The 12530-nt window shown below is 34.7% G+C and overlaps 1 protein-coding gene across 4 annotated transcripts; it reads right to left on the bottom strand.

Annotated features, from left to right (window-relative positions):
• Positions 1-1363: 1363 nt before the first annotated feature.
• Positions 1364-12281, bottom strand: Marcal1 (SWI/SNF-related matrix-associated actin-dependent regulator of chromatin subfamily A-like protein 1). Of its 4 annotated transcripts, none has more exons than XM_089232787.1 (3): positions 12140-12267; positions 11840-11929; positions 1364-3808 (listed from the first exon to the last, which is right to left on the bottom strand). In XM_089232787.1, the coding sequence occupies exon 3, from the start codon at positions 3755-3757 to the stop codon at positions 1622-1624; it is 2136 nt and encodes a 711-aa protein (XP_089088913.1). In that variant the 5' UTR covers positions 3758-3808; positions 11840-11929; positions 12140-12267; the 3' UTR covers positions 1364-1621. The 4 variants fall into 4 exon arrangements, with proteins under 4 accessions (XP_089088913.1, XP_089088915.1, XP_089088914.1 ...); XM_089232786.1 differs by having other exon boundaries at positions 1370-3808; positions 12227-12279; XM_089232789.1 differs by lacking the exon at positions 11840-11929 and having other exon boundaries at positions 12227-12281.
• Between the last annotated feature and the right edge of the window lie 249 nt (positions 12282-12530).

Here is a 12530-nt window from a genome sequence, read left to right as displayed (position 1 = left end):
AGCTTTACGCCTCGCCTGGGCCCGACAACACCGATATTGGACTGTTGAGGACTGGAAACATGTTGCCTGGTCTGACGGGTCTCGGTTCCAATTGCTTTGAGCTGATGGACGTGTACGGAGACAACCTCATAAATCCATGGACCCTACATGTCAACAGGGGTTCAAGCTGGTGAAGGCTCTGTAATGGTATGGGGCGTGATATGGGACTCTGACAGGTACGTAAGCATCCTGTCTGATCACCTGCACCCATTCATGTCCATTGTGCGTTCCGACGGACTTGGACAATTTCAGCAGGACAATGCGACACCCCACACGTCCAGAATTGCTACAAAGTGGCTCCAGGAAACTCTTCTGACTTTAGACACTTCCGCTGGCCACAAAAATCCCCAGACATGAACATTATTGAACATATCTGGGATGCCTTGCAACGTGCTGTTCAGAAGAGATCTCCACCCCCTCTTACTCTTGCGGATTTATGGACAGCCCTGCAGGATTCATATTGTCAATTACCTCCAGCAATACTTCAGACATTAGTCGAGTCCATGCCACGTTGTGTTGCGGTCCTACACGATATTAGGCAGGTGTACCAGTTTTTTTGGCTCTTCAGTCTATATAGGGTGAAAACTTTTTCCGTTTCATTCCAAATAACTTGTGAACCGTTGGCTATAGAAACATATTTCCAATTTAAAAAAAAGTATTTAAATAACACTCATTTTAGATGTGTCATTCCCATTTTACTAGAAACCATACATGTACTAAGATACAAAATTTATTTTTTATACGTTCCCTTTGTCCTGAGTTGTTAAAAAGCAGCTTCGTCTTTTTTTGAATCGAACAACAAAAAAATTTCCACGTTTCTAAGTGAAATATTAGCCGAGATATTGTGGAACTGAAAAACAGCTGAAAATGAGGGAAAGAACAGCATACATATATTAAGGGAAAACTTGAGAAAAAACAATTTTGAAACTTTATCAAAACATTTCTGCATTCTCAGAGATGTCCTATAAACTTTAAATCTGCAATATCTCAGTGAATATGTTGATATACAGAAGTGGTTCTCAAACTTCTTTAACCCACAGCTCCTTCGTCCAATTCATGGTTCATCTGTGGCTCACCAAGAATAGTTTGATAGATATTTCCCCCATATAAAAGAACTACTTTAAAGCGTAAATAGGCATGCAAATCAATATCTCCAGCCCGTCATGACGTCTACTTTGAGAAACATTGCCCTAAATATAAGTCTGCAATTTACCGAACCATTTTATAAATGCAAGGAGACATTGGAAGATGAAAAAAATAGAATGAATATACTTTTTGACTCATTATAAAAGAAATTATTGAGCAAAAGAGACAGTCATTGCTTCCAGTAATAGAAGTAATTTTATATAAACAAAGTTTTATGAAAAATATTTGACACAAAACATATGAAGAAAACTTAAAAATTTTAAATGTATGTTATATGCACATCATATGAAAAGGCCAATTAGAGCAAAAAAAGCTTTTAAAAAAGAAAAATATATACAGAGCTTCACATTGAGCCAATCAAGGAACGAATGCAAAATACTTGATATGTTTTCTAGCTCTGCTAGTCAATTACACAAAAAAGAAACACATAGTAGCATCAAGAAAACTTTAAACGTTTGCTTGCACTAAAATCACTGTCATCCACAAGTGACTGGAAGTCAGCATCATTTTCTAATTCATTCCAAAAGTCTTCCAAGTGAGGTTGATTAGAACTCTCCCTACTTACAGTAGAACTGTCTGAAAAGTTATCTTTACTGAGTCCTGCTTTATTCAAAATGTCTAACTTTCTTTGCACAAGTGGCCATATTTCATCATCAGCAGTACCTCTAGCTATCAAGTATTGTACGATAACTGAATCTTCTTGACCAATGCGATGGACCCGATCTTCTGCCTGAGTCAGTATCCCTGGATTCCAGAATAATTCTGCAAACACTACTAAATGAGCCGCTGTAAGAGTTAAACCTGCATTTGCAGAGGTTATGCTCAAAACAGCGATTCTACATCTCTCAGATAACTGAAATTTGTCACAAAGTAATTTTCGCTGCTCTGATGATGTTGTGCCATCAATACGTATATAATCCAGTTTAGCTTCTTCTGCAGTATCACATATTCTATCTAACACTGCTTGATGGTGTGCAAAGACAAGAAATTTTTTATCTGCCTCAAGGAGATCCTTGATATATTCACAAATGGCAGGTATTTTAACTAAACCAGTTTCATGAAAGTATTGCAGGAGAACCCCACGGCGTTCCATACCTTTCAAATTTACCCTAGCCATTTGTTTTGAGAAATCTTTGAGAGTTTTACTTTTTGATGTAACCTGAGAGGGATCTAAAATAATAATCTGTCTGCGTTTTGAAGGTAACTGCTTTATGACATCTGACTTCAAACGACGAATCATAACAGTTCCTTCCAAAAGTAGCTGAAGCTCTTCCATATTTGAGGATCCACTAAAATCCCATCCCCACTGCATTTTTTTACCATTGCAATAACGAATACCATAGTCAATAAAATTTGGAAATATTTTTGGGTTAAGAGAAGATATTTGTGGAAAAAGTTCAATTGGGCGAGACAATGCAGGTGTCCCAGATAACATTATTATACGAGTCATAGATTTCATGATTTGCTGAGCTGCTTTAGTTCTTGCTGACTTGAAATTTTTTAAACAATGGGATTCATCAATTATCATAGACTTGAAACCACGCTTCAAAATATCATCTTTTTTTTTCGTCAAAATGTCATAACTCATCAAAATTATTTTGTCTTTAGTTATATATTCTTTACCCGAATTTATGATTGTTATTTCACGGGATTCAGAAGGCAGCCATTTATGAAATGCATCAGCCCATGAATATTTCACAGAAGAAGGTGTCACAACAAGAAGAGGCCAGTCTTTTTTGTAGTAATTTGCTACAGCTATACCTTGTATAGTTTTTCCCAATCCCATATCATCGGCAATCAAAACTCTACCATTGTTACGAATAGCAAAATTAACTCCTTCTTTTTGGAAAGGAAGAAGAGCATTTGATAAAACTGGATCAAGAATAGATAAATCATATTCTGATACTTCTTCTTTAGTAGATTTTTTTGAAAATAGCTCCACTAAATTTTTTGGAAGTGATGCGAATATAACTTCAGGCTGCAAAGATCTTAACTTGGTGGCTAAAGAATCATGATCTTTTATGGAGAAATTCCATCTTTTTGTATTAGCATCATATTTCCGACTAGGAATTGTCTTGAAAACCTCAATAACTTTTTGATCGTACCCAATTTCTACAAAAAAGCGATCAGAAGAAAGGAAAGCAAAGGTAGCTTTCCTTTGGTTATCGTTTTTCTTATCACAAGATACTCTGTAAGTGTTATTCGATTTGTCAAAATTTGAACATGCATGACTTGATGAAGAAGATATCAATGGCTTTTGAACTGAAGTGGTTGACTGTAGTTGTTTTGTGTTAGTCACACTTGTGGTTGTATAAAATGAAACTTTTGAATTGCTTTGAGCACCATATGAAGGATTTGAAGTGACATATGCACTGTTCAAACTTTTTGAAGTATAGGACTTTGCAGATGCATCATTTGATGAGCTATAAGTAGATGTAGAATCATTATTCAAAGTAAATTTGGACTGGGGTAAATTACACTGATTTCTCCTAGCAGCAGCCCGTTTTTCAAGAGCTTTCTTGCGATTCTCTTCAATTCGCTGCTTTTGAGCCTCAGTCAGCGTACTCATCATCTGCAAGCAATAATCCTGAGCTAACTTTGTACCAACCTATATATTGAAAACCTATTTTTTTTAAAAATAAAACCAAGAATTAAAAAGTGTAATTTGTTTGCAGCACATTGAAAATTACTGCATACAGTGACAAATGATTAATGACCAAAAGGAATAATGTATTTATTAAAAACAAAAAAATTTATCACAAAAGTGTAGGCAGTGCTTATAACATTTTTTGACTCTCTGAAGAGCTCTTTAAACTCAATGACAAATTATAATAAAGTTATGATTAAAAAAAACACTATAGTAATAAAAACATACTAAACCTATAGAACAATAGAGATGGGATGAATAGTGATTTGGCAGAATACCAAATATCAATTTTTTTTAAATTCATCACAATTACAAATAAAATTTGTGTTTTTAATTGAAAATAAAATTATTGGTAATTTCAAATGATTGGTATTGAATTTTAATTATGCAATTTATTATTTGAATAAATATTAAAAAAAACTGGTACTTGAAAATTTTCATTGCTGTGATACTGACAATCAAATTTAATGATAATTTAATATTTTAATATTACTTACAGAATCAATTTGTTTTTCAACACTTGCTACAATTTTACATCTAATTAAGAAAATGTCAACCATTATTTACTCTCATAAATAATGCGTCATAAAATTTGATTTCCTTATTTTTCTTTTTTAGATGTTCTTTGCCCCTTTTGCCTCTTTCAGTAGTTCAATGCGTATTTTGTCTAGATACATCCTTCAGTAAGTGAACTTATGTAATATTCAAGCACACTTTCACCTTATTGCAGTAAGATTCTATTTTCAGTTTCATGTTTCCCTTATGCTAGAAATTCACTCTGACATAACCTCTTGTACAGAAAGTACACCACACAACAAAATATAATCAGTAAATTTTTAGTTTATAGGAAAAATTACAATTAACATATATTTTTTAAATTAGTTTGTTGTGCTTCGATTTACACAGATATTAAGCCAAATACCCAAGCATTATTTGGCTGAACTGAATATTTGGCAAAAGGGCAGAATATGCAGTGGCGTCGGAGCCGGGGGTGCTCAAGCACCCACGGTAATTTGTGACATGGATCCGAGCACCCCCAGAATTGATACAGAAATTAAAATTTCCGATATAAATCTAAAGACGAGCACCCATAGTTTCGAAACAGTTCCGACGCCCCCTGAGAATATGCCAAATAGCAGCTGAATATTCGTCCTATTTCTATAGAACAAAAAAAAAATCTATGCTGGAGGTAAAGGACACCATGTTACAAAAGGAGAATTTTGCAAGCGAGCCTTTTGAACATTTTTTTAAATATGTCTTTCTATGGAGCTCGCTTGTTTTATAAAGTGAATACCACTGTCATTTATTGAAATAGAACTTGGTGTTCAAAACCTATGCGAAATGTAACAAAAGTACTGCAAATTAATAGTGCCACCCCAATAGACGAAAACATTTATATAATGTTTTATTCTCAGTATCATGGCAACAAAAATACTTCAATTAATAGTTTTTTAATATTTATTTAAATAATTAATTGCATAATTAAAATTCATTATCAATCATTTAAAATTATAAATTTTATTTTCAATTAAAAACACCAAATATATCTATAATTGTGATGAATTTTAAGAAATTGATATTTGGCTAAATCACTATTCGTCCTATCCCTAAGTAGAATCTCTCGATAATAAACACTCAAGGGACAAAACAATTTGTCCACTAATGGGGAGTTACGATATACAGTGAAACCTCGTTTATATGACTTTCATATTTATACTACGTTTGACTTCTTTCGCAATTGGTTCCTATACATTTCAACTTTAGAATGTTTGTGTGAAAGTGATATACTGTGAAAAGTGATACACCGGTGGTTATGCATAATCTCCAATCATTTTGATTAACTTTCACTACATTTGCCACTTTTATCCGAGATTATACATAATTCTAACATGAAGTTGGAAAGTGTGACAAAATATGGAAAAAAAAAAAATTCATAACCTTTCGTCTCTTCATTAAACCAATTAATTATTTTTACTACCTGTACATGATATGCGCACTACACATGTCTATTCTGCAACAAAAATTAAATTAAAATCAGCGTAAAGAAAACATTCATAACATTATCAGTCTTGTAGAAATTGGTTTCTTTTCACACGTACCAACAAACACAAAACCATTCAAATTCACTATCCTGGTATTCCTGGACCATAGTTACGTTCAGTTAATTAAGTAATTAATTGATGATTTATCACATTTACAAATATGAGCATAGAATTACACAATCTTATTTGAATGAATCTGACAAATTCTCAGTTTGTGACCAAAAAATTAATAAATTAGAGTTGGTCTGATTTTACTGTCTGCTATTGAGAGTGTCCTCTAACAGGGAGTGAAATACATTAACACTATTCCGCAGGACCGGGATCAGAAAAGTTTTCATTAAGGGAGGTTTCACTATCATTTTACTTTTGAAGAGGTGGCTGTGTCAGAATTAATTATTGTGGACCCTTACGGTGCATTTAGGTCTGTATTAGGCATGTAAGTTCTGTACATGTATGTGTGTATGTTCAAGTGCCGTCACCATGGCCCCCACAATGGGGAGGCTAACAGGGCTCCAACCCTGGGGCCTGGGACGATATTCTCATAATTTTTTTTGTTTTTTCACGCCATAAATTCACTATAAAGGGGCCGGCCAAAGGTCCTATCCTAGGGGCCCTGCATCGAGATGTGGGGCCCATGGCCGTCACCTACCTTCTAAAGACAAAACTGGTAATGAATAGATACTAATAATTGAAATAAGAATGAAAGTAAGTAAAGTATTGAAGGTGCATCAACATCTCCTGCACGATGTGCAGTTTTGTGTGGTGTGATATGCATGGAGTGTTGTTCTTCAAATTTCAGAGACCAAAAAAACTGCACAAAGATCCATTGATAAAATTAAACATTGAAATAAGAAGGAACACGCTGAAATAGAATGGGGAAATAAATCAAAAAATACTTCCTTTCTTGTTTGTTTGACAATATTTTAGCATCAAACTATCATTTTCCAATTCACAGACTAAAAAAAATCTGTAGTTTATCCCATGACGACACATTCTTTATCGAAGAAAACATGTCAAACAAATATGAAGGGAAAACTGGGGATTTTTTGCAATTGCAACGGGTGACCATATAAAAATCCTGTTTTCCTGGAATGTATTTTTCCCTGTCCTGATTTTTTTAGCAATAATTACTCACTTTGCTTAATTTAACCATTATATTTGGTGACAATTACAGATTTTTCGTACTTGAAATTCTGATTACCCATATTTTTCCTGAGAAAACGGGGTCAGCCTGAAATTGCAAGGACTGGAAGATTATTTCCCATTCAAACAAAGCTCAATTTGAGGACTTTTAGGGATTTTTCTATGAAGATACGAAAAATCGGAAGAATTAGATTTCCGACAGGAAGATTTTAATAAGGCTGAAAAATCGGAAGCATTGGTGCCTATGACATGGTTTTTGGGAGAAAAAAGTAAATAAAAAACACATACTGTACCCGCTTAAGAATTAGCTTGTTTTAAACTGGCATGGCAGTAAATAGTCTATGCTAAACCAGGAAGACAAATCCCAGGTGCCAGATCACCATAGAGATTAGAAAATTTGCATTGACACCTAAAATTACATAGCTACGTACACCACGTTACATAGGTCTGTGAGTAGTGTCATTAAACGGACACTACTCAGACCTATGAGTAGCCTGTTCTGGCAAACATATTTTGCTGAAACTTGGTAGATATGCAATTAGATACTTTGTCACCTGGGGCAAAGCTGGAATTTTGGTGCCACTTGCATGTAGAAGCAATTAAAGGGTGAATTCTGAGCCCCTTCTGGTCCCACGCCCAGGCCACCAGACCCTCCTGCTTCCCCCTGTTGCTACCCTGATATGAACCATGGGGGAAAAAAACTGCAATACAAATGTGTCACTTTTCTACTGGTGGTCAAAAATTGAACTATTTTTTATTGGAGATTTCTTTTTCCTCATGGTCCATACAACCTGCATACCACATTTCAACGAAATATGTCCACCAGAGCAAGTACTACGTAGGTCTCTGTGTGTGAGTGGTGTCAGTTCAGTTATAATCACCCTGTATATGTGATTATTAAAGTCTGAGAACAACAAAAAGTTTTGGAAGTTATATTAGCATGTACATAGGCCCATCATTTGGGGTGAAAGGGGGCCGTTGCACCCCGTGGCCCCAAAGCAGAATGTTTTGCATTGTTCTGCAACGAGCCCTTGGCTGACTGGAAATGTTCTGCAGTAAAAGTTCCCATATATATATAATAGTTTTCTTAAAATTCTTCCAGATTTTTCTGCAGTAGAACTGGTTCTTCTCTGACATATGTCACAGATTTTGGCATGTTCTGCTTTGGGGCCCCCTGGCTTTGGAAAAATACATGAGAAATTGTGTGTATATATATATATATATATACACACACACATTGAGTTCTTGTCCCCCGCCGGAAAAAGTTGAAATGATGGCCCTGCATGTACACTGATATGGAAAGAGGTTACTTAAGTCCATAAAAAGTAGAAGAAACTATTTTTTTTACTTTTTTTTCTCAATTAAAAAAAAATTGGCTTTTGAGAAATCTGACTGATGCCAAATTATTTTTTGATTTGAGTTACATACCCCTGTGCATAACAAAAAAAAAACACTTGCAGATCAGAATTACCACTCATGATTTAGCAACATTTTGATATACAGTAAAGCCCCCACAAAGCAGAATATGCCAAAAACTGTAAAAAACGTTGCAGAACAATCAGTGCTGCTACAGAACAAGCTCAGTAAAAATTTTAAGAAAAGAGCTTCTCTGTATAGAAGACATTAACATGGGAATTTTTATGACAGAACATTTTTAGTTAGCTGAGGGCTCATTACAGAATAATGCAAAGCAATCTGCTTTGAGACAATAAAATCTAAATATCCCTTTCAGACCCTGGAGGCACAAATGCGAGTTGCTTTTTCTGTTGTAGAATTTTTTCTTCTGACCTCAGGGAGTTAAGCCGACTTTTTGAAGGATTGTGTACGTTTTGAGATAGAAAAATATGGTGATTTTTCGTTTTTGTACGAGTAATAGAGTGGACAAAATCCATGAGTTTCAGTCATAAAACACAAAAAATAAAATACTATTACAAAATAAAAGTGAAAAATATTTAGTAAATAATAATAAACAAGTCATGGGCTATAATTTGAGATCAATTTTATTTTGAAAATTCAACTTTGATTTTTTTCATTCCAAGTATTTATTCACAGCAAAAAAATTCCAATTGATTAGTTCATGAATAAGTATTAAGTATAAGTAATCATGAGTATTATTGTAACAAGGTATTTAAATTGATAAAGTATACACCGTGTGGCAAAAGATTTTTAAGACTAGCGTTAGATCTCAGCCTATAGTGGCACCATAAGGATAATAAACTCTGACAATCTGCTGGTGCACTGCGTATTTGTTTAACCAACTCAAACGATACAGACGCTCATTAGAGAAAAAAAATTCACGTTGAAATATTAACGTGGAACAAAGAGCTGTTGTGTAAAAGAAATGCAAAACTTGGTAAAAGTGCCTAGTTTGAACAGCACCAAGTTGAAACAACACACCAACCGTGAAACAAGTTTACGGTGAGTTTTCTTCAAGATCAAATGTTTTTCTATGGTACACATTTTTCAAAGAGAGATATGCTAGAAGATAAGCATGCTAAAAGACCAAGTTCATCTAGGATACCTGAGATTATTGAAAGTGTGGCAAACAATCGCTACGAGTCACTGAGAATGAAATCTTTTTAAACATCAACATAGAAATGTTCGAACCATCTTGCATGACGATTTAAGCAAAAAAGTCAACTAATGAACAAAAACCAATGAGAAGTGCACATTGCACAGACATAATTTCAGCTGCTAAACATAATCCAAACTTCTTGAAATCCAGAGAAGCCATTGACGCGCTGTAACGCGTCAAATACCCAGAATTTCAGAAAAGGACGCATAAAAATTTTGTTCACGTGTCCTCCGGGATGTGTTCTTTTTTAGTTCTAAGAAAAAAGTAGAGAGGAAAAACCTTCCCAACTTTTTTTCCTTCTTTTTACCATGTATCATGGTCGCGCGACCTTGAAAAACTGGTTTTACTACTTCGTACACTGTACTGTATTGATATACACGCGGGTCGTTGAAGAATAAGATGAGGGATATCTAGTTGCTTCTCTGAATGAGAGGCTGTGTACAGAAGTTTCAAATTTTGGATTTTTCATTCCCTGCGGATTTTCTTCCTTCCGGTCACATATGGGAAATTATGGTACTTTCGCTACTATCTGCTGACATTCACAGACCGCGTCTATACAGTGTAAATTCGTCTTGTTCCTACAATATTGTGAATGCACATTTTTTTTAATCATAAAGGATTGAAATGCCTGTTCAAATTGTAAAACTTTCCCGATATCGTGGAAAAAAAACCAAATCTGGACAAACTTGACCTTTAGTATCAGTCTAGATGACAAAATTGTCATCTAGCAGCTATGCGGTAGTCACTGTTTTGCATTGTAAAAATCACGCATAATCAGCTTTTGGAGAAGCACAAGGATCTAATTCTTCACATATAGTATAAAAAAAATTATTTTTCCAATATTTTAATTCTCTACAAAAATATTTTTCATTTTTGATCTCCGGGGAGGGGGTTCATAACCTCCCCCAAATCAAATTTTGCTTTTGGTGAAAATCCGGGTTTGGAACTCTCAAATTCTGAGTTGGCTACTCCTTTGGAAAAACTTCTGGTTGCCATAGCGATCACACAGACCTACAATACAAATAGGCATACATTAAACTTCAAATGTTACCAGTTTTGAGGATAGATGCAGGGCTGCAACTGGCAGGGGGAGAGGCAGGGTTCTGGGCTCTGGACTAAAGGGGAGCACCAAATTCACCCTTTATAACTGTTTCTTCTACGTTATATGGGTGTGCCAAAATGTGTACTTGTCCCATTTGAGAAAGTATCTAGTTGCGGCGCTAGATATATGGCACCACCTCCTGAACACAAAACATGCTGGAAACACACACATAAGTATACTGTTAAGTTTCTCCAACACAAATCTGACATAGCTCCCATATTCAGGTGTTAAAATATGTGGCAATTAAATGGCGACAGATCAAAATGGTGGACCATCAGGGAGGGAAAATAAAATCATTTTACCAGGAAAACCAAAGTATGAATAGGGGAATCAGAAGATGTGTCTGAGAGAGGAAAGAGAGAGAATCTAATTTGCTTTAAATTTGATCGGAAGATATAGAAAGTGCTAAGATTTTTTTTAACGAAATGTAAAATCAATCCAAAGGGAATTTATAGATTGATTTATTAGTAAATATATAAATATGTGCCTTCAACTGTTAATTAAACTGGATCCTGCTTATAACGTTTTTCAAAAAACCGTCATAAAAACATTGTAAATAAGAAAACACTTTAAACAGGAAATCTTAATGAGTATTTATTGTTAGGACCATGAAAATAAGTTGTACTAAGTGGAAAAACGTTCTAAATGGGAGAAACATAAGCTGGATCAACTGCATATTTGTTTTAGATTTATTACACGTGTGGAATTACATACGTTAAATTGTCAGCGCTAATGAGCTTCTTTGCATGCTTTTCCTACTAGTAGACAATGAAAGTAAATGAACCTTTCGATAGAACATGTTTTTAGAAATGAATTACTTGATTCAGAGAGATAGCCTACCTTCTTCTCCTACCCAGAACATGACCAACCGCTCAGTCTCAACTAAGAAATATAAGCAGGTGATCAAAGACCTGGAGCATGCTGGAAGAAAATTCATAGAGATACCAGTGAATTATACGGGGGGCATAATTTTTTTCAAGATATTTTTTGAGGGACCCACTTTTACTCAAAAAGGACCCAGATTTTTCGGGATCTTGAATCTTTTGATGATCTTGAAACAAAGCAATAAAGTGTGAAATGAAAGATTGAAGCCGGAGGGGCTTATTTTGTATAAAAAACCAAAACAAATAAGAATTTTTTTATACCTCATTTTACATACTCAGTCTTGAAAAATCCTTGGTGCACTCGGTAACTTAGAGCACGTACAAGTGTATCTATACAACGTCAAGGCGAACCTTGATGTATCAGAAATGGAAATAAAAGTAGAAACAAATAAACGCTAATCATATTAACGTTCCGGAATGCTATTCTATTATTGTGGACATGATTAAAAACAAAAATGTGATCAAATTAACTAAACTTTATTATACTCAGCTCACTACAAAAATATGAAAAATTGTCTCAAGTATTCAATCGACTCATATGAGAGATGATTAAATACTTACACTAAGATGGAAGAATCTTCAATTTGTTGTTTTTATATTAAATTTTCATTTCTAGTTTTTTTTGTATACACATGAAAAAAATTATACCTGGACCAGATAGACGTTTTGAACAGCCTGCCAAACAAAACGATACTGTTGCCACAGACATCCATAAAATTTAAGCTTGCAAAAATATTATAATAATTGTGACTATATGACTGAGCTATAAGTAGGCTGACCATATTTCCTCGAGAGAAATGCGGTAAATTGGGATTCCAAACACGGGAAAATACGGGACATCGCCAATTACTGCCAAAAATGACGCCAAAACCAAACCAAGTTGCGAAATTGTGTTGAAATTACGGAAAAATCACAATGGCGGGAAATAATGCATTACTACAAATTGCAGTAG

This window comes from Pholcus phalangioides, unplaced genomic scaffold (assembly GCF_987345545.1).
Source record: "Pholcus phalangioides strain wild (caught in Gottingen) unplaced genomic scaffold, Ppha-v1.0 ptg000007l_1, whole genome shotgun sequence".
In the NCBI taxonomy this organism is placed as follows: domain Eukaryota; kingdom Metazoa; phylum Arthropoda; class Arachnida; order Araneae; family Pholcidae; genus Pholcus; species Pholcus phalangioides.
The sequence above is the reverse complement of the archived record's forward strand: the minus strand, read 5'-3'. Positions and strand labels throughout refer to the sequence as shown.

Bases quoted from the DNA above. Each gene is read 5' to 3' on its own strand.
- Marcal1 (XM_089232789.1), bottom strand. From the start codon at position 3,757: ATGATGAGTACGCTGACTGAGGCTCAAAAGCAGCGAATTGAAGAGAAT.